The sequence below is a fragment of the Echeneis naucrates genome, chromosome 24 (assembly GCF_900963305.1).
Source record: "Echeneis naucrates chromosome 24, fEcheNa1.1, whole genome shotgun sequence".
Lineage (NCBI taxonomy): Eukaryota > Metazoa > Chordata > Actinopteri > Carangiformes > Echeneidae > Echeneis > Echeneis naucrates.
The window spans coordinates 8,057,666-8,079,119 of NC_042534.1; the positions used below are offsets into that span (position 1 = coordinate 8,057,666).

Here is a 21,454-nt window from a genome sequence, read left to right on the forward strand (position 1 = left end):
CACACACCGAAGTTTGTTTTAGTTACCATGGTGATCGTCTTACTCATACTGTGTCCCATTGGAGTTATACAAAGCAAAGTAGAGTAATGTAGATTTTACTTGTTAAAAAATCGGTAAATAAAAAAAAATGGATAGCAGGACGCTCCAGAATAACGGTAAATAAACCTCTGCTGAAGTTTGACTGCAGTTTCAAAACTATCTAACTAAACCATCACGCTAAAGGCTACATTTAGATGAGGGAGACATGTTACAAGTTTGCTAACCCTAACACGTATTTGACTTTATTTCACCTATTTGCTTATTTATATTTTTAAAGAAGCTTATATGGACTGCTTGGTGGACAACATTATAGAAGATGAGGCTGAGAGAGAGAATCTTCGTGCTAAGCCCACCTGCTTCCTCATAATTGGCAGGCCGGTAATGTGTCCTTTTGTATTGTTTGTATTGTATTGGAGATTCAGTGACAAATGAAGGCATGTTTTGTTTGTGAGCATCTGCGGATTATGTATGACGCTCCAATATGCCAGTTTCCAGTATTTAACCACAACCTTAACAACAAACACTAGTATTTTGTTTTTCTAATTCCTTCAAATAAAATCTCACTCTTTTGGGCATTTTTGTCTTTTTGTCAGGGTGTTGGCAAATCCACCTTGGCTAAAAACATTGCTGAGTCCTGGAAGTGTATCTTAATTGATGGTAAGGCCTTTATTTATTTTTTTTTACCAGCTAAATGCGCATGTACATCATGACAGATAATTGTCATCTGCTTTTGCAATATTTCAGACACAGATCTGATCAACACACATATAAAAAATAACACAGAGCAAGGCATCGAGGTGAGTAATATATCCTTTTACATGGCACAGGGCAGTTTTTGTGCAACTTTTCATTTTCATGCGTACTTTCTTGCTACAAAGGCCTCTAATTTTTCCTATCTGACAATTTTAGCTTATAAATATCTTATCTGAGGGGAAAAGTATACCAGAAGACAAGGTGCTGCAGCTGATTCTTGCCAGGCTTAACTCACCAGACGTGGATCATTATGGTAAATAATGTACTTCGACTTTTTAAATGATGTTTGTAGAGTATTGTTAGTTAAGGATGTCTATCACTGCTTGTATTTGATTAGTCAATGTGATGGGATACAGGTTATGTGCTGAGCTGCCTGCCATTCATGTCAGAGGAGTTCCTGCAGATTCACAAGCAGATTGAATTGATTAAAAGCCTCAAGCTAACACCCGATTTCATCATAAATATCAAGGTCAATATCCTATATCATCATATATTTGTATATTTAATGTAATCAGTGATTTAATGCCTACAAGGTTAGCAATGTCCATTCTTTTTTTAATGAAATCTGTTGTTTGGTTATGAACATAACAACTTATCCTCCACTAGTGTGCAGACAAGGACCTAATTCATAGGCTGTCAGGTCTGAAACAGCATCCAGAGACAGGGCAGTTATACAATAGGTTCCAGTGGAAGCGTGAAGAGGTGTACATTAACAAGACGGCGAACAAGGATGAGGACATGGAAGATGAAGAGGAAAAGGTATAACTTAAGGGAAAATAAATCATGCCACCATGTTTAACCTTTTCTTTTCTTTTTTGTTGGAGTCCTAAATGGGAATAGTTTTGTAGATTAGTAAGAGATTAGTAGTAGATTATTTGATTTGGATTCAGCACATTTTTCTTCTTTTGAATCAAGCTCAGTACAACCATAAGCTATAAATCTTAAGCAAGAAAGTTATTACAGCATGGTTCCCATTCATAAAAGAAATTTTTTTCTTATAGGTTGTGGAAGAGGAACTCCAAAGGGATAGTATTGACCAGATGGTGTGGCTACCAGAGAATTTGGCCAGAAATGCTCTTATTAGAATCAACATGTACAAGGATACTTTGCTTAGACCACTGGAGGTGAGTTCCAGGAGTTCGCACAATTTCAAATTTTCTCATACACGTTAATAAAGAAATTAAATAAGCCAACTTCATATTACTGCACACTGACAAAAGTAAAAGGCAGACTGAAAAATTTTTATTTCTCCAATAAATTGTAATTTAACTGATTTTTTTCAGGACTACATGACAGACCATAACCCAGTTTACTTGTTGGAGCTGAATGGAATCAATACCCCCGAAGAACTACACTTGGTAAAGATAATAAAAATTACTAAATCTTCTTTAGCAAATACATGTTACCATATTTCAAACAGACAAAAAAAGTTGCCATAGGAAGGGTTTCATTTGTAGCCAATATTAGTCTTATGATGGCTGAAATATGAGGTGAAGCATGTTTGTCACTGGGAAGGTGTGTGTTTTCTGTGAACTAACATGAGCTTGTTAATTGTTTTGTCTATAGTCTGTAATGTCCCGTCTTGGATCCATGGCAATAAAACCTGTCTCCATTCCCATCCTGCTGCACCAGAGTGATGAAGAATTGCCAGTAGATGCTGACATGGTCTGATATTAATGAGCATATTTTTGTTTTTCAACAAAAAAAAAACAGTCAGTTATGTGAATTCTTTGAAAACCACCAAAATTGATTTTTATCTAAATACAAGTGGTCTTACGCTGATTTTATCTCCTTCCAAGGAGGATCTCCTGAGAATTGTAGCTTCATCCAAGACAGTTGCTCCTGGGTTTAGGTGGAGAAGGAGCCGCTGGGGCCAAACCTGCCCAGTTGCTCTGAAGGAGGGCAAGATCATTCCTGGCAAGCCTGAATTATCTGTAGGGTGAGTCTTGGTGAAAATTGTATCCAGATTTGGGGAAAGACTATGCAAAACTGTCAGCCAACTCTCATCTGAACCCTCATCCAGCTTCCAGGACAAACTCTACATGCTCTCATCTCAGGAGGCCTATCAGAAGTTTGTCATAAATCCCAGGCAGTACTTACTTCCGCCAATGCCCAGACCCCCGTGTAGGATTTCCATCATTGGGCCCCCTAAGGCAGGAAAGAGCACTCTATGTAACCTTCTAGCCCAGCACTACAATGCAGTGGTGCTTGACATGGACAACCTGTTGCAGCCAGTTCTAGCCAAGGTTGAACAGGAGAGGCTTGACAAAATCAAAGAGGAGACTACACAAGTTGCTACAGAGAAAATCAAGATTAGGATGGAGCAGAATGGGGAAGACGGTTCAGGCAAGGATATATGATCTATTTTACACTTTTTTTTTACTTACACTGTTAATGCCATAAAGTTGTGTCTCACTAAATCTCAGTGTGAAAGATTCCGCAACAAAGTGAGCATTTCATATTTAATGAATTTTCAAGCATGTGGTTTTTCTGTTGTTTTTAGTGACAAATGATCATCCAGAGGTGAAGGCCTTGGTGCTCAGTGCACTGGAGGAAGCTAAAAAACTGGGCACATCTCCCCTTGGCCTTTATGCTGTGGCACTGGAGAATCGTTTAAAAGAGGTATATCAAAGATCCAAAACAGGGCAGTGGCTTTTACATAAGCCTTTTGATTCAAAAATGTTGGTCTGCACATTGCTATAGTTAGGATTCAGGATAGCCAGTGACCCATTGATAATACATACTAATAAGCTTTATCTTACAGATTGAAGAGGCAAATACAGATGCCGAGTTCAAGACTGGTTGGGTGCTTGACAACTTTCCCAAGGACTTTGCTCAAATGGATGCCTTACACCGTGGAGAAATGCTGCCGGACATCCTCTTTTGTCTCAAAGACCGTGGTGGACACCATGGTAAGAGACAATGAAACAAAACATCCCACAAGAGATGTTGCTGGATTTGGTAGTACGTGTGCTTGTCTCAGTGTTAGTGAATCATTGTATTTGTTGAACAGTTCTGAAGAGATTGTATGAAACAAACAAGGAGAGTGTGGACAAAGCAGTGAGGAAAAGATTGCAGGAAAAACAGTCTCAGAAGGGGAAACAGGACCAGTACGTGCAGATGAAATAATGCAGCAACATTTTGTGGTTCATAAATCTGAGCAGGATTGTTCATACAGTACATGTATTCTTCTTCTCTTCTTATTAGAAACCAACAGGAACAAGAATCAGAGCTACATTCAAATCTAGAGACAGTAGCTGAGGAGACTAATGGTGTGTATTATCTCTCAATGGTGGTGCTTCCCATACCGTACATCCTGTAAGTTTATCTGTTTTTGTTGCATTCCTATCAAGAAAATCTTGAAAAACTTGAAACCATCAGCCCTGTATACCCTGACACAACCAAAAAGGAAGGTGAATATTTTATTGTTCAGATCATAAATGGGAGTGGTTCTCACTTCATCATAACAAGCCCATCTCTTCACTATTTACAAACTTATTTTTTTCTCCCTCTTGCTCAAGATGTGACATCTGCACATTCTGAGCTAGATTATCCAGATGGCCCAGAGATGAATGACTACAAACTACAACTGAAGCAGTTTGTGTCTGAATGGGAGCAAATGCAATCGGCTCTTAATGTTGTCTACTCAGTATTGGAGATTGATGGCAAAAGCCCTGAAGACTTGCTTCAGGAGATTGTCTTGCAGATGGAGAGTGAGTGTAACCTCAATCACAGTCCTGACCTTTTGTTAAACTGCATGCCCCATGTCTTTCAGACATAAAGTTATGTATATATTAAAAAATATTTTGCTTTTTTTAATGTTCTAATAGAAAACAACACTCAGTCACACATGCTCATCCTCATCCTTAGAGTATTAGAGTAATATCAACTGGATTGATGTATAGTAATACATACATACAATATTGTTGTGAAGTTTACAGCACTGAAGAGTTAAAAATGTGATAACCACCATTTCGGTCATTTCGAACCCACCAGTCTGTCTCTGAAGGCCTTGTTCTGGAAGTAATAAATCCTATTGTGTCCGTTTCAGGTCTGTTGGATAGATTGAGTTTGAAAAAAGGAGAAGAGTTTAATAATTTTGTCCACAGAAAACATTACGTCTTTGATGATGTTGTAACTATGTTGCTGTGTCCAATAGAGCCCTTTAGGCATGTGGCCTGTGAACTGTCAGTTTTGGACCTGGATGAGGAAGCAGAAGATATGGAAGCACTATTAGAGCTGGAAAGGACAGAGGAAGACAGTGCCAATGATGCAGCAGAGGAGGAGGAAGTCAGTAAACTGATCCTAAATCCCTGCTGTAATTTATCCGAATTTAAAAGCTTAGTGAAGAGACTTTCGATACAGGATCGTTTTACTACTTTGATGACAATTGTTATTTATATAAGCAAAACTTAAACAGGTTTTCCTCCCTCTCAATGAAAGCAGGTGGGTGTAACAGTCAAGAGATTATTAGGTGATACTCATCACTTCTGCCCGGTGGCCTTAAAAAACCACAATGTCCTGGTGCCCTGTACGGATGAAATTGCGGCAAGGTACCGTGAGAAGACTTACTATTTCTCCAGCCTAGAAGCAAGAGAAGCCTTTCTTGAAAATACTGCCCATTTTGTTGGAAACACTGGAGCTCTGAAGGTATAAAATTACACAGGATAAAAAAGAAAGGTCATAGTAAAACAAACAAAAAATCCCCACATGACCTTATCCTTTTCTATTCAAGCCTCCTGCCCTGCGGATTTTCTTACTTGGCACCCATGGGTCAGGCAAAACCTCTCATGGTGAGTGGCTTGCCCAGCAGCTTGGCCTTTTCCATATTCAGTTCACGGAGCAGCTCCAAATGCTGATCATGGCCAAGACAAAGAAGCGGGTAGCTAATGCTGATGACTTGGAGCCTTTCAAGGAGTCTCCTGAGGACTTGGAGGCCCTGATAAAGGAAGCCAAGCAGGAGGTCGGCGAGGAGGAGATGGATGATTCCTCAGCCAGTGATACAGAGGTCAGCCTCCATACACCCATCTGACCCTTCATGTTGCAAAATTTCCAATAAAACGTTACCTCAGATCAGTTTCTAGTTACAATGAAATGTTTAACAATTGGATTATTTCCTGACTCTGAGTTATTATATGTTTGCTTTTGTGTATTTGCAGCAGGACAAAATAGAACTGACTGATGAGGAAATGGCAATCAAAGCCTACCTCTCTGATGGAAATCCGTTGTCTCCAGAAATCCTGGACATGGTTATTGCACCATACTGGAAACAAGAACCATACATGTATCTTTGTACAAACAAAAACACACTTAACTTTGACATGGAGGCCATGCTTAATGCTGTCCAGTTGTGGCAGATGAAAAGATTGATATCATTCTCATACTTTTACGCTAAATATAAGGTTTTTAGTTTTATGGAAGATTGCTTACCTTACACCTATTCATGTTAGTGATATATCATCATTATATATGTTGTGTATTTATTTACATAAATATGTGATTTGTTTTTTTAATTTTTACAACACAATCTATTTGTTGACCTTGACATTTTGTCTTGGTCTTGTAGGTCCACAGGTTTCATTTTGGAGGGCTTCCCTCATAATGCTGATGAGGTGCAGTACATCTTGAAGCAACAGCTTTTTCCTGACATTGTGTTAGTCATGTCTGTGGATGTCACTGATGTTCAGAAACGTCTGTTACCAAAATACCTGGAGAAGTGGCATGAGTGTCGCAGACACCGGGAAGCACAGCTGAACCTACTTCAAAATCTACGAAAGAAAAATAGAGTAAGCAAGTTTCTAAAAGATTTTTTTCCACAGCTTTACCAAGAATCATTAGATGTACTGTCTTGGGTGAATATCTGACACAATTGCTTTTATCTCTTTGGTGCAGGAGGAGAACATTGCGAAGAGAAGAGCTGAACTTCTGGCAGAGAAAGACGCTGTGGCAGCCACAATAAAGGTAAGCGATCTTACCATAACCTTAGCCACCATCACTTTCCGATCTCAAATTAACTTTTCCTTCTATACCATATCATCTAACTGAATAATTTCAGGATCATGATGCTGAAGAAGATGACGAAGAAGGGGAAGATGCTGACAATATAGAAGATGATATAGAGACCATTCTGGAGGAGGAGTTTCCTTCAGAGGAGAGTAACAAAGACTCAGAGGATGAGGAAACTGAGGATGCAGCTGCTGAGAGGCTGGAGCTGGAGATAGAAGAGCGTTTTGTGACAGATGAAAACAGTCTTGTTACTGTAACGGTAGTTATACACACAAACCAAACAGGGCTTATCAGACAATTATTTTCTACCACTTTCTTACAATTTATTATATTATTTTATGTTTAAGAGATGCATTTCAGGGTTAAATTGTTATACTTTACTTACCCTCATAAGTTCTGCTATGTGCTCCTGTATAATCAGGAACTGCTGATTGAGCTAAACATACCCAACATCTCGATCAATGCATCTCGCAAGTCCCGAATCGTACAGCAGCAGCTACTCCAGAAGGTTCAGCCTTTGCTGACTAACAGGGAGTCACTCTTCCAAAAATATCAACCCATCTCATACACTCTGGCACAGAAGCTACTCCTGTCCTCCTACAAGTGTCACAGTGCCTTTGGCTGCTTGGATCCTGTGAAGGCATGTCATGAATGGTCTCATCATCAATGGGATTGGGGTTTAATTTTGACATTTATTAAAGTTTCATTATTTATTCATACACATTTCCCTTCTGCAGCAATACATGGAGAAAGATTTAATCCCCACTCTGCAGTGGCCCCTCAATGCCACATACCCTCTGATCTTCCATCGGTATATCTATTTCTTTGCATCCAAGAAGAACCGCAACTCCTTTATGCTCAACCCGTTAAAGTATCTTAGGCAGCCCAAGCCAGCTTTATCCGTCCCTGTTAAAATGGCCATCCTCGGACCACCGAAATCTGGAAAAACCTCAGGTAAAATTTATCAAATAATCTCCTGATAGTTTGTAATTTCTCATATGCTTATTCCTCTTCGGTCCTTTTGACTTGAGATTATCTCTACAGTGGCAAAGATGCTTACTCAAAAATATGGCTTGGCACGGCTTTCCATTGGTAGTGTTATGAGAATGGTGCTCAACATGCAGGAGCAGACTGATCTGGCTGTCCAGATGAAAAAATACCTCTCCCAGGGCCTTGTTGTACCTGATGAACTGGCAATTCAGTGTTTGGAGGTGGCGCTTATGAACTCAGTCTGCAACACTCATGGGTAACACCAGGCATATGTTGTATTTACAGCTTTGACTGTCATGAAACCTACAAAGACCTGAGGATGTTACTGAAATCAATGTTTACTTATTTGGCATTCCAGATACGTGTTGGATGGCTTTCCAATGACACTGAAGCAAGCAGAGCTCATGAGTTCTAGGAGCATTATCCCTATGATTGTAGCTGAGCTTGAGTTGGACACCGTAGAGGTGCTGAAGAGAGGCCTTGTAGACAACATCAATCCCAACAAGTGAGAAAACATGTACACTCAACAGTAGGAATAACAAATCCAGAGAAATTATGTGTAATTGATTGGAAAATCACAAGGCCCAAATGTAAATGAACGTGATACTTTCATTACAGGCCACACCCAATGCATGACAGCCCTAAAATCCTCCATATTCGCAATACCTGTTACAAGCAGGAGCTGAAGCTGGTGAAGAAACACCTCCAGGAAGAATATCAGAATTGGATTTTGCTAGATGGCTTAAAAAGCAAATGGTGGCTCTGGAACAGCATTGTAAAGGAAGTCAGTATCAGCATGAGATATATCCACAGCTACCTGGATAGGGTGTGCCAAGGTAAGTGTTAGATGCCAAATCAGGCATCAGCTCAGCATGGCTTTTGTGTGAAAATTATTTACCTTAAAAGATTACAAAAAAAACCCAACAAACACTGAAATAACAAAGCAAGAAGATGACAGACATTAGGGGATCGTCCATGTGCTTTTTACTTTTGTAGATCAAGCAGCCTGCATCAACAGACTGTGCATTACACCCAAGGAGCTCAACAGCCGGCTTGGCGAATTTGGCCAGTACTGCCCTGTCTGTCTTGCATTACATCATCACCTGGTGGACTGCTCAGAAATTGCATCATTGACTCATGCAGCTGAACACAGGGGACAATACTACAGGATGTGTGGTGAAGACCATTTGCAAGTCAGTATAGTAGTTCAGCGATCAAATGTCAATAGTGGGAAACCTGTTCTTCAGAATATTTCAAATTCTTAAATTAACCATGTGATTTCATCATTTCTATGTCATCATCTCTCAACCACAGACATTCCTGTCCACTCCAGATCAATTTGTGACTCCTGGCTGCCCACACACTCTCCCACAGCTCCATATGCTTCCAAAAAAGCTAACTGAGATACAGGTGAAGAATAAGTTCCCACAACAAGCTGAAATGAAGGGCTTTTGTCCCGTCACCTACCTGGATGGAAAAAGAAGGTACAGTATTGACTCACAGTATTATGACAGAACAATCTTTTAAAAACCTGCAAAACTCAAAATGAATCCCAACAAAACCAACCCAGGAGGTATGTCAAGTAGCCCTGATAATTTCCCACTCATTGAAAGCTTATTGTTTCTTAGGTATGAAGCCCTGGTTCGAGGAAAGACAGAATATGCTGTGGAATACAGAGACCGGATCTACATGTTTGAGACAAAGCTTAAACAGGACAAGTTTCTGAGGTTTGACTCTTTGCAGAAATGTGAAAGCCACTGTCCACTGCATAGTCTTTACTCTATTGCCACTACAATGATTAAAATACAGTTATATCTTTGTAACTGCTCTTTCTTTGCAATGGATTTTTATTTTTTTTTATCATATATTATAATATCATTGTAGTTATTTTATCTATTATGTTATTTTATTGATTTTTCTTGCACTGTGAAGCACTTTGTTTAAATGTGTTATATAAATAAATCAGTCTTTGACTTTTTGTTTGTTTGTTTGTTTCTTTCTTTCCATATTTCTCATTCACAACTTATTTCTCTAGGAGTCCTGAAACCTACTGGGACCAGAAGCTGCCCAATAAAATTCCTCCTCTTTGTGAACCTGTGCCTCTTACATCTCTTCCAACATTGGGCTACCTGGAACAGGTAAAACACACTGACATAGTTTTAAACAATTGAAAACAATGCAGTCCTATCTGCGTAGATTTTCTAACTGCGAAAGTTTGTAAAAGTACATTTCTGAAGTGTTTCTGGTCTGCCTTAAGTGAACACTGTATTTCTTAGGGTGTGGCAGTTGCAGTGATCAAGGCCATGACAGCTGTTGGATGTCTCAAACCAAAGCATCCTTTCCTCACCATACAAAGATCAGCACTCCTTTATGTGGCCTTCTATCTGAAAGGTAAATGAGACTCAAGGTTACATATTAAGTATGTGGACTGCTAAAACTGAATGAGACGCATATTTGGTTATTTAAAGACATTTTATTATTGCCAGTAATTCATTATATTTGCCCAAGCAAGTTGTTGAGTCCAAACCTTTTGTTGTGATACTGTCTGCATGTATTTTTTATTGTTTCTTTTATTTTTGTAATAGACAAAACTGATTTTGTTACAGCTTTCAACCACAATAACACAGACTACGTTTGCCAGAAGTACAAAAAGAAACTGGCCTTCTTTGAGGAGAACTGCGCACTCATTCCCTACTTGAGCTCAACTATGACAGGGAATTTCAGGCCTCCCAGTGAACGTCCCATTGACTTTGAGTTTAAACTGAACAGGTTCCTTGCCTTGAACACACCAAAACCTTACTGTGTGCTGTAGCTGTGCCTGTTTTCTTCTTTTGACACCCCCTGATTTCATCTAACATCATTTAACCTTTCTGTAATAAAGAATTTGTATTAACGTGAGTAAAGCCTTGTCATTATCATGGCTAGACGTTCTCATGTGGCCACACACTGAACTATTATCATGCATTGCAATTGACATAAAAATAAAATATACTTTATGCTCCCACATTAAATGAAAGAGGACAAAGCCAGGAAAATGACCAATTAGATAAAGGAACAGCTCAGCTTAATACAACTAACTCTACATAAAATGTTTTTTTTTTTGTTGTTGTTGTTGTTGTTTTTTTTTTGTTTTGTTTTTTTGTCAATAGAATACAGGATGGCTGTGAAATTAGAAGGAGTTATTTTTAATCTTTTTAATGAGTAAGTAACGTTTTGGTCTTCGTGCATTTAACATACAGTGCTTACACACGTGAAATAAACCGTATTACGCTCATTAAGTAAATACGTCAGCGTAACATCTCGATTTCTCACGCGAGATTTTCTGCGGACGAGCGAGCGCGAATTCGACGGACAAAACAGCAGTTATTCCCAGCTTCGGCTGTGTGAGGCTGCAAACTGGGTAAGTAACTCCAGGACCCCCCCCCCCCCCCCCTCCCTCCAATGCCAGTCATCACAGTTCCTCTACAAATATAATATCAGGCCTTTAATACTCAAGTGTTGTCCGTCTGGATAGCAACTCTTCTGTTTAGCCCTTAACGTTAGTTAGCCTGCTAAGCTAGTTCCATCACGCTGCTAACCCACAACTGTGTCGGTGTTTTCCGCATCTCAGCACTGAGCCTCCTCCCGGAAAGTCTTCATCTATCGATGAATCAAACACATTTCGCAGGTTAGCGAAGTGTTGAAGGGAGAATGAACGGCTGACAGCTCGCCTGACTCTGAGCTAGGTACTCAGGGTTGGTCTCTTTCACTTTCATTTTCCCGAAAAGTAGATTTCCAGGATGTCGAAGAGGAAAAGCAACTCTGCCAGCGAAAATCCGAAAAAACGAGTCAGACCAGCGGAAGAGTTGGCTCATAATGGTGCTGATGCAGACGATCCTTTACTGAAACGGGTTTGTTCCGTCGCTGTTATGTTATGAAGTTAATCCTTTTTTTGTATCGGTCTTCTTATGTTCTCATCGTCCAGAAAGTGACAGATAACTTGTTTTTAGTTGCCAAATCAAGGCGAGGCTGTGAGTGATGCAGGGATTGTGGAGAGCATCACGTTGAAAAACTTCATGTGCCACTCGCTCCTTGGTCCCTTCAACTTTGGCTCCAATGTCAATTTTGTTGTCGGCAACAATGGAAGTGAGTGAAAGTACAAGTGTTTTTCCATAGTGAATGCAATTATCAAAATATTCAGAAATTAAATGAAATAATATGTAAAGTAGAAGAGTTCCTTGTTTTCCAACTCCTGAGTTTAATGCTAAGTTTAGTTAAAGCTGCATCACTATATAAGTTTGGGTTAAGGCATCAAGAAAGTATTTTATATTCACCAGAAACTGTCTTACCTCACAAATAATATAGCTGTAGTTTCAATTGTATCTCAGACCCATTTTAACACAATTATAATAAAGGAGCACTGATAGTTAATAATAATTTGCCATCACCCACAGTGTGATTTGAGTCACCTACATTAGAAAGTGAATGAAAGTGAAAATCATGATGATGAAAGCCTCAGGAAATATCCTTTGCACAAGAGAGCACAGCAAACATATAATGAAACATATTAGCACATGGTACTAACCATAAGCGTATAAAAGAACTGTAAAAAGCACAAATTTGATCCATATTAATTAAATGTAAAATGAAGAGTTTAATATAATAATAATAATAATAATTTTATGTAATTATTTATAGACTTCTTTAATTTTTAATTAAAATGCCAGGTCAAATTTAAGCAGTGCACTTAAGCAATTTTTTCCCCTTTCTCTACTTGTGACAGGTGGAAAGAGTGCCATCCTGACTGCTCTCATAGTTGCTTTAGGTGGGAATGCACAGGCCACGAACAGAGGATCATCCCTTAAGGGTTTTGTGAAAGAAGGTGAAAGGTAAGCCTTGTCCCATATTGTTTAATAAACTTTTATTTATTTATTTTGCAAGGCTGTGTCTGAGACAAGCTGTAGTTTTTGCTTCACAGCTGACAGCAAATATTTTGCAAATATGAATTGTGACTCTTTCGGTCTACTCACTGAACTCTCTTGACTGCGACATACTGAATACTCAGTATATTTAAATTGTCTGACTGTTTCCACAGCTCAGCTGATGTATCTATTACACTGCGTAACAAGGGACGGGATGCTTACAAACCTGATGTGTATGGTCCAGCCATCATCGTAGACCTGAGAATAACACGTGAGGGCTTGAGAACCTACAAACTTAGGGGCAAATCAGGTAAACATCACGAATGGTTATGGGAGAGAGTAAGAGTATAAAAGGAATAAATCATCTTTCAATGTTTGTTTGCAACTGTAATGATTACATTCACTACATAAATAACTCTCATTCATCTTCAAGTATTCTAAAGCTTTTTTCTCTCTTTCTAGGTCAAATTGTCTCAACCAAAAAGGAAGAGCTCTTGTCCATCCTGGATAATTTTAATATTCAAGTATGAGCAATGGAAGCTTTGCACAGAAGAATTTAAATATAACCATGTGTGAAAAAACCTGTGTTCCAGGTTATTAATTAACAATTTAATCATTGTTAAATTGTTTTCATCCGAAGGTAAATAATCCTGTGTCAGTTCTGACTCAAGAGATGAGCAAATATTTCCTACACTCTAAAGGAGAGGGGGACAAGTATAAAGTTGGTCTAAAGAAATTTTATATGTCCACATTGTTAAATTAAAGTAATCCATCCGTTAGTTTTTCCTGTGAACTTTCCTTTGAAGTGCACTCTTTTTGTTTAGTTTTTCATGAAAGCTACACAACTGGAACAAATGAGAGAAGATTTTGTCTACATCAAAACCACCAGACATGTCACAGAAGATAAAGTGGGGAAACATAGTGAAGTAAGAATTAGTCTTCATGTTCACTAAAACTTTATTAAATGTGGCGTGATAATAGACAATTGTTGTGCTTATGGTGGTATGTTTGTGCTTCATTTTGGATGGAATTAAGTAGCATAAATAGATCAGCTATGCCAGTTTTAATTGTATATGTTTATTTATGTGATTGTTGCAGTGCTTGAAAGACTTAAAGCGAAAATACTTGGAGAAAGAGGACCGTTACAAAAGTCTGTCTTCACTTGACGAGATGCACACTAAACTGGAGCAGTTACAGAAACAGATGGCCTGGGCTTTGGTGAGGTCATTTTCTATTTCTTCTCTCAGATTTCAATGCGTCTCCTACATCCCTGCTGGATTCGCATAACAATTATTCAAAAGATCATTCAGGTTTCTAGCACTGGTTGTAAGTGCATGTGTAAAATTTTACAGGTTATAGAGATGGAAAAGGAATTGGAGCCAATGAAGGAGAAACTACAGTCTGACAGACGGTCCACAGCAAAATTTGATGAGAAGGTGGAGGAATGGAAGGTAAAATTTTTGTTTGTTTGTTTTTTCATGGATTATAAGTATAACTTACAATTACTAGTAACTACCACTTCTGTTTTATAACTCACACCTCAATTTGTCTAAACACAGCTTTTAAGCCTGTACCTCACTAACTTGCTTTCATTTTATCATGCAGAACAAGGTGGAGGGAGCTGAGAATAAATACAAACAGATCCAGGAACAGTTGGAGGGAATAACCCAACAAGTTCGGGAGCTCCAGCCCAAATGTGCAGAGCTCAAGGCCGAAGCCCAGCGTTGTAATAAGCTTCTAAAATCTAGTGAGGTCTGGTTCAAGTCTAGTGAGGTCCTAATAGTCTTTAAAATTTGTTGTTTAATTTGCTGACAACTACATTTGAGTTGTTTAGTGCAGATAAGTATCACAACAAGTGCAATCTCTCTCTTTTGCATCAATACTAATACATCCCCTATGACAAGTTACTGTTGTTATTGTGAAGCGTGTTTAAATCTATCAGTGTTTTTGTCAATTCATATGTGCACTCTAGGTCACTGTCCACCGATGCAAGGCTAATCTGAGAGACCTGGAAAAGGACAAGGTTCAGTTGACCTCAAGGATAAATGATTTAAACCTGAGGTTAGACTTCATTTTGTTAATGTCTTGCATGCAAGCTGAAATATGAAAAATATTATTTACGTGCATGGGGTTTTCTGCACAACCCTGAAACAGTTAAGCTCTTGAAGATGGATGAATTAATGAATGTGATTTTCCTCACAAATTTTTATTTTTATATATATCTCTCTAGTATCAGTCAGAAAACAGGAGCAGAGAGTCAAGCTAGGAAAGAGCGTATGGAGCAGATCCAGGCTGAACTGGAGGGTCTGAGACACCACATTTCCACTTTGGGCCAGCAGATTGATCAGTATCAGCACGCCTGCAACCGTGCAAAAGAAGAACAAGGAAAAATGAAGTAAGAACATTTTAATGGAGCACTAAAAATTTCATGTACAAAAAATGAGAGGACAAAACCAGTGGAAGAAAAATTATTCTCAAAGTCTCATGAAGAATTAAATCATCCCTGAGATGATTCTCTCATCCTCCACACAATAAAATGCCCACCTTGCTCTGTTTTCAGGAAAGAGCAGGCAATGCTCCAGAGATCAACTGAAACCAAAAGGAGGAGTTTGCAGACAATGGAGAGCAGTCGCTCCAATCGGCTGCGACGTTTTGGAGAACATATGCCTGCACTTCTTGCTGCAATCGAGGAAGCTCACAAAAGAGGCCAGTTTAAGAGAAAACCCCGAGGACCTCTGGGTAAGGATTAGAGTAGGTTGGATTGGATGCCTTTATTGTCATTGTATACTCAAGGATTTCATCACAGTGCTAATCATAAACATAGACATAATAGCACATCATGTCGATGCACAAACATGCACATAAGAAGAATAAATACCAATAAATAAAATAATTAAGAATAGAAATTTAAGGCATGATTTAAAACATTATTAGACATTATATATAATAAATCATAGAATATTCCCATTAATGTGCTTCAGTATGAATCTTTAAGACTGAGAGGAGCAGAATTGCTGACTCTTTTTTATGACTTCTTAAATAATAAAGAGTAAATAAATAACTGACACTAGTTAATAATAGTGTGTGCAATGAAGTAATAGGAAAAATAATAAAAAATAAAGAATAGAGGGAATCTGGTCACTTTGTCTTTCTAGTTTCAACAGTTTTTATAGATTTTTTTTAACCTTGAATAAACAGACAAACAAGCAACAACAACAACAAATGTTAGAAACCCGGCCCGCCCTCCTTCTATAACCCCACCATCCAGCTTAAACAGGACAATCTTTCCATCTTGTAATGTTCGGAGGAGAGTTTTTCTTCCAGGAGAGAAGAATGAGTCATCTTGCATTCAGGGAAGTAAATGTTATAACTGCCCCAGCTTTGCCTTTAAGGCCATGGATTTCTGGGGTACATCCAAATAAAGCGCATAGGGGGTTAGGGGCGGCTTTTTTTTTAAACATTATACTGTTGGTATTAAAGATGTTGGCCCAGAACGTGTTAATTCTGGGGCAGGACCAGCGAGGGCAAGCGGGATCCACATTAGGAAACATTTTTGCCAGCCTTGCCTTGGTCAAATGTGCTCTCAGTACAATTTCGAGTTGTATCAGGCTGTGTCGAACACATGGGGAGGATGAGTGTATTAACTTAAGCACTGTTTTGCATGATCTTCTGTCATCTCTCAGTCTCCTAGCATCCTGCAGTGAGTGAGGGGTGATATTAAATATACTGTGATAGAGGGTGGAAATCAGACCTCTACGGACCAGAGACAGAGAGAAAATATGATCAATTACATTGTCAGCAGTGAAATTTGAAAGGATGGGGAGCTTTGTCTTTGTCTTTGTGTTGTCTTTCTGACAGTAAAAAAAAAAGCACATCTAACTCTCTGTCTCTTTATATTTTCTTTCCTTCAACAGGTTACCTTATTAGCCCAAAGGACCCAGAGTATGCCCTAGCTATAGAAGTTTGTCTTAAAGGCCTGCTGCTCGCCTTCACCTGTGACAACTACGATGATGAGAGGGTGCTACAGCATCTCATGGCTAAAATGATTCCTGGAAACCGCAGACATACTATCATTACCAGCCAATTCATACCACATATCCACAATACAACAAAAAGGTGCAGACATGTACATTATTTACAGCATATATTTTACAGAATCAAGCTGGTGTTAAGTCGTCAAGTACATAGTAAAAAAAGCATAAAGTTTGAAAGTTTACTTCTTTATAGAGAATGTTAGAATAACAGTGTGTCAAGTAATTACAGCGGTGATAATACACAATTTTAAGACAGGTTTCCTCACAGCTATGACTTTTTGGGGAAAGAGACAGACCATATTCAGGCATGCTTGTAGTTATTGCAGTTTAAAAATCACATCACCAGACCGATCCTTTTCATAAATGTCTGAAAAGGATAAAGATAGATGAAAAAACCATAATGATGACAGTGGTTTTGGTTTATCGAATGTCTGTAGGATCTAGAAACCATTTCATTTAAAACAAATCAAGGTGCTCAGGTAATATCAAGAATATTTGAACAGTTCTAAGCAAGTGATATCTGTTTGTCCTGTCTCTTGTATCAGGGCCGTGAGACACCCTGAATACCCCTCGGTACTTCAAGCTCTAGAGATTGAGGACCCAGTTGTGGCCAATTGCCTAATTGACCAAAAGGCTATAGAGAGCATTCTGCTCATCAAGGTAACATGCTCTTTAAGAAGACATACAAAGCAAGCACATGCCTTTTGAATATGATTATAAACAGGTTTATGTTCTAGTTGATCTAGTATGTTATAGTTCTATAAATAATCCATCTGATCTTGTTCCATTTAATCATATATCATAAAACTGGACCTTACATTTAATACTATGAGAGATTGTATTCAATTTACATGCTTAACTGCTGTTTTTACTCTTCTTGAGGTGAAGTGTATTAACATGGGGTTTTGGTGTGTGCATGTATGCGTGTGTGTGTGTGTGTGTAGAATCGCACAGAAGCTCGGAGAGTGATGCAGGGCAGGAACCCTCCTCCAAACTGTAATCATGCATTCTCTAAGGAGGGAGACCAGATCTTCAATAACCGTAGTTATACCGCTGAGCAGACCAGAGCCAACTATTTCACAGGAGATGTTGAGGAGGAGATCAGGTGTGTGTCTGTGCGGAGTGAGAATTTATTAATTTACTTCTTGATCCATCTGATCAGCAAGATTATCTAATGGCAGCATTGTGGTGTTGTAGTGTTTTGACAATAGAAATCCTGAATATATAACTCTATTTTTTCTCAGACATTTGCAGAGGGAGATTGAGAACCAGAGAGCTCAGGCAACTCGCTTCCAACAACAAATGAGGAAATTAGATGATGACATCAAACAGAATGAGGGACTGCTGAGAAGAGCTCTTGTAGAGCAAAAAACTGCCAAAGTAAAAATTTTGACCTCTTACAAACCAGTAGTCACCTCACGTAACCCAGGATATTATGAAATCTTTCTACAGAGAATTTTCATGACTTTTATGATTAATTTAGGATAAGGCCAGCAAACTGCAGTTGGAGCTGACTGACCCACAGAATGTGGAGGAGCCTCAGTCAGAGGACCTCAAGCCCCTGGTTTGTACAGAACACACAGTGTAGTATGGAGGTTTTTGGGGTTTTTTTTTTTTTTAGTTATGTCATAAAAGTATTCATGATTTTGTTGGTGTCACCATGGTAACACAGGAGGAAGATCTTCAGGAGGTCATCAGTAAGATCTCATCGAAGCGCTTACAGTGCGAGGAGGCATGCAGGGAAATGGCTGACCTCAAAGCCTCCTATGAGAAGGCAGAACAGGAGTACAAGCAGCACAAAGACCAGATCAATACTATTGCTGAGGAAGCTGACTCGATCAAGGTACTGTAATTCCTGATTAAATCAGTTTGGAAAGAAAGACTCAGATAAGAGTCTTTCTTTCCAAACTGATCATTGTGGAATGTTCAATCACAATTTGTCTAATTTCCTCAGGTTTTTTCCAGCCAACCTGATGAAGTATTGACATATTAATTTCACTCTATAGGCGTCTACATAGTAATACATACAGGTGTGTAAAGCAGTCTGAGGCAGTGTTAGTAGAAAATGCAAGGCACAAAAGAATGCTAGATGCTCCTGCATTGGCAGTAATGGTCAGAGGTTCTTAAGAAAGTTCAGTTATAGACGTCCAGGAATGATACTTTTTTCCCACAAGCGTAACTAATTTTTGCCTAATTTTTCACTTCCATGTGTAACGCCTTTTAGTGCAGATGTTTTTTGATAAATTAGCTTTTTTTTTTTTTAAGGTGACCAGAGATAATGCCTCTGCCTAAAACACAGTATCCCAGTCACACCACTCCCACGTTATTGGGTGTCATACAAGTTGTTTTTTGTTGTGTGATTATCCTACTATAGGAGGAACTGAGTAAGGCTGACCAAGAGATGATGAGGTGCAAACATCACAAGAAACACTATGATGAGAAGCGCAGCACCCATCTGCACAATATCCAGACCCTTGAAGCCAGCCTTAAAGGCAGCGAACAGGAACTTCAGGTATGCAATACAGACATCCAGAGGTGTTTTTACTGCAAGTTTGAGGTCACAGATTAACTTTGATTGTATGCACACACACTTAAGTACGTTCATTAGCACAAACGATAGCCTTGTTTTTTAATAAGCTTTTTAGCAGTTTTCTTGTAAAGTAACCTTTGGTGTAAAATGAAATTTTACCTCATTAATGGTTTACATCATTCTTTGATGTAGACATCTGTGTCAAAAGCTACAGAGATCAGCCCCGAACGCCTAGAAGTGCGTCGGACGGCCAGGAGCATCGATAGTGAGATCAATCGCCTCAAGGTTAAGATCTCTACCCAGCAGGAACAGCAGGGGGACCGCGAGGAGGTTGTGAGGTAACCTCAACTCCTGTGATAAATCATAGTAACTTAGCCACAGCCAAGTATTGTCTAAAGGTTGTCTCTCTGTGACACTACAATGGCATGTTGGGTTTTTTTTTTTTTTTTACTTGTCAGACAGCATGCAGGCATCTTACCAAACTTAAACAATAGTCAGGGGATCTAAAAATGCAAAGTTTCCTCCCTCCCCCTCTCTCTCTCTCTCTCTCTCTCTCTCTTGCTTTTTCATCTAGGCAGTACCATGAGGCTCTAGAGAACTATAGGAACCTTGCACAGCAAATGAAGAGCCTCAACACCTTCATCAAAAGCCTCGACAGTGTAATGAATGACAGATTACAAGTTTATGCAGAGCTCAGGAGGCAAGTTTTCAAACAAAAAATTAACGTCTTCCCATACCCCCATTCTGACTACCCCGTTCATCCATTTCATCCCCTTCTCTCCATCTCTTTGTCTCAGGTTTCTCTCTGCCCGCTGTAAATACTACTTCGACAGCATGCTGGCCCAGAGAGGCTACACTGGAAGTATGAATTTTGACCACAAGAATGAAACTCTCTCCATCACAGTAAGAGCTCCAACATTTTGGCAACACATCGAGGCAAATTTTCTAACTCAAAAGAAAAACTGCTGTTTTTGTGGCTTGTGTAACTGGAGGTCACATGAGTTGTATGTGATTATATAAATTTGTGGGTACAGTTAATATAAATTGCTATAGCTCTATAAGCAGCTGCTGTAAAGTGAAATTGATCTCTCATCCGCTGCTGTGTAGGTGCAACCAGGCAAAGGAAGCAATACCAGCTTGAGTGACATGCGCACTCTGTCCGGAGGGGAGCGCTCCTTTTCCACAGTTTGCTTTGTGCTCTCGCTCTGGGCCATCACTGAGGCACCTTTCCGCTGCCTGGACGAGTTTGATGTTTACATGGTAATCTTGTTTGTTTGTTTGTTTGTTTTATATATATATATATATATATACACACATATAAACTGAACTTATACCGTCTTATACCATCTCTAAGAAATGAGAAGTTGGGACAAATTAGCTTGCTGTGTTTACGCCCAATTAAGTGAATATAATGTGAGTCTTGTTTTGTTCAGGACATGGTGAACAGAAGGATTTCAATGGATATGATGCTGAAGGTGGCTGCTGGTCAACGTTACAGACAGTTCATTTTTCTCACCCCACAGACCATGTGAGTCTTCACTGAGAGATGGCTTAGTTTTTATATTTGGATATTGAAGCAGTTTGATCACCTAAATACCAATGTTTTTTTGTTTTTTTTGAGTTGTTTACTGTATATAAACTTGGTAAATGAACTATACCAGGAGCACTGGTGGTTGAGTGAGCCCGTCACCAGGACCTTAGCTTTTGGTATTTTCCTCTCTATCCGTTTCCTGTCGGCCTCTCTGCCAGGTGCTGACTAAAATGAAGCTCTAACAGTTCATCTTAAAAACAAAGACATATACGAGGCTAATTACCAACAATAAATGAACTTTGTAGTCATAATCTTTTTTGTTTTTTTCACCAGTAATCTTCCTGAGGACAAAATCATCTGCATCCTGCGACTGAAAGATCCAGACCGTGGACAAAATACAATACAAAGAGGAGAAGATGAAGACCAGTAGTGTTGCTAGCTCAATTTTTTATTTTTTTTTGTATAAGTTGATAAGATCAGTAGTGTGTGCTAAGACCGTCAGTGACTGTTACACAGTGACAGGTCACATGGGGCGAGAAGGTTTACCCCGTGCCAGTGAATAGCTGTTCAAACTTCTTTCATAGATCATGTAATAAGTGTTTTTTATGCATGGAAGTAAATTTAAGGACAAAAGCTGGATTCTTGTGGAGAGTCTTTCCACTTTTGACTG

The 21,454-nt window shown here is 39.0% G+C and overlaps 2 protein-coding genes across 5 annotated transcripts; both read left to right on the forward strand.

The window, feature by feature from the left end:
* Window positions 1-324: 324 nt before the first annotated feature.
* On the forward strand, window positions 325-10,600 carry ak9 (adenylate kinase 9). Its single transcript, XM_029497102.1, has 35 exons — window positions 325-417; window positions 633-696; window positions 784-836; window positions 949-1,045; window positions 1,149-1,261; window positions 1,399-1,551; window positions 1,794-1,916; window positions 2,076-2,150; window positions 2,359-2,457; window positions 2,592-2,731; window positions 2,816-3,138; window positions 3,296-3,414; window positions 3,557-3,704; window positions 3,806-3,902; window positions 4,000-4,064; window positions 4,146-4,205; window positions 4,314-4,505; window positions 4,952-5,082; window positions 5,236-5,442; window positions 5,528-5,800; window positions 5,952-6,076; window positions 6,359-6,578; window positions 6,685-6,753; window positions 6,848-7,057; window positions 7,220-7,438; window positions 7,536-7,752; window positions 7,843-8,044; window positions 8,147-8,293; window positions 8,407-8,624; window positions 8,785-8,981; window positions 9,103-9,272; window positions 9,417-9,515; window positions 9,824-9,926; window positions 10,065-10,179; window positions 10,395-10,600. The coding sequence occupies exons 1-35, from the start codon at window positions 325-327 to the stop codon at window positions 10,598-10,600; spliced, it is 5,142 nt and encodes a 1,713-aa protein (XP_029352962.1).
* Window positions 10,601-11,114: 514 nt separating this feature from the next.
* si:dkey-119f1.1 (Structural maintenance of chromosomes protein 6-like) lies at window positions 11,115-21,423 on the forward strand. Of its 4 annotated transcripts, XM_029496252.1 has the most exons (28): window positions 11,142-11,188; window positions 11,399-11,455; window positions 11,556-11,678; window positions 11,778-11,913; window positions 12,551-12,656; window positions 12,863-12,999; window positions 13,152-13,213; window positions 13,330-13,410; window positions 13,514-13,615; window positions 13,788-13,907; window positions 14,042-14,140; window positions 14,295-14,441; window positions 14,662-14,750; window positions 14,920-15,084; window positions 15,250-15,428; window positions 16,604-16,805; window positions 17,269-17,383; window positions 17,668-17,828; window positions 17,968-18,103; window positions 18,207-18,287; window positions 18,396-18,566; window positions 19,098-19,235; window positions 19,446-19,591; window positions 19,828-19,953; window positions 20,051-20,156; window positions 20,361-20,513; window positions 20,687-20,781; window positions 21,118-21,423. In XM_029496252.1, exons 3-28 carry the CDS (start codon window positions 11,568-11,570, stop codon window positions 21,212-21,214), a joined length of 3,261 nt encoding a protein of 1,086 aa, XP_029352112.1. In that variant the 5' UTR covers window positions 11,142-11,188; window positions 11,399-11,455; window positions 11,556-11,567; the 3' UTR covers window positions 21,215-21,423. The 4 variants fall into 4 exon arrangements, with proteins under 4 accessions (XP_029352110.1, XP_029352111.1, XP_029352112.1 ...); XM_029496250.1 differs by lacking the exon at window positions 11,399-11,455 and having other exon boundaries at window positions 11,115-11,188; XM_029496251.1 differs by lacking the exon at window positions 11,399-11,455 and having other exon boundaries at window positions 11,131-11,188; window positions 11,559-11,678.
* The last annotated feature ends 31 nt before the right edge of the window (window positions 21,424-21,454 follow it).

What these genes read in the sequence shown, in the direction of transcription:
- ak9 (XM_029497102.1), top strand. Translation starts at nt 325, where the DNA reads ATGGACTGCTTGGTGGACAACATTATAGAAGATGAGGCTGAGAGAGAG. An exon ending in CTGTGGCAGCCACAATAAAG is followed by an intron (nt 6,754 to 6,847) that starts GTAAGCGATCTT and finishes GAATAATTTCAG; the next exon opens with GATCATGATGCTGAAGAAGA. An exon ending in GTGGTGAAGACCATTTGCAA is followed by an intron (nt 8,982 to 9,102) that starts GTCAGTATAGTA and finishes TCTCAACCACAG; the next exon opens with ACATTCCTGTCCACTCCAGA.
- si:dkey-119f1.1 (XM_029496250.1), top strand. Translation starts at nt 11,568, where the DNA reads ATGTCGAAGAGGAAAAGCAACTCTGCCAGCGAAAATCCGAAAAAACGA. An exon ending in TGGATAATTTTAATATTCAA is followed by an intron (nt 13,214 to 13,329) that starts GTATGAGCAATG and finishes TTTCATCCGAAG; the next exon opens with GTAAATAATCCTGTGTCAGT. An exon ending in AGAGCATTCTGCTCATCAAG is followed by an intron (nt 17,384 to 17,667) that starts GTAACATGCTCT and finishes GTGTGTGTGTAG; the next exon opens with AATCGCACAGAAGCTCGGAG.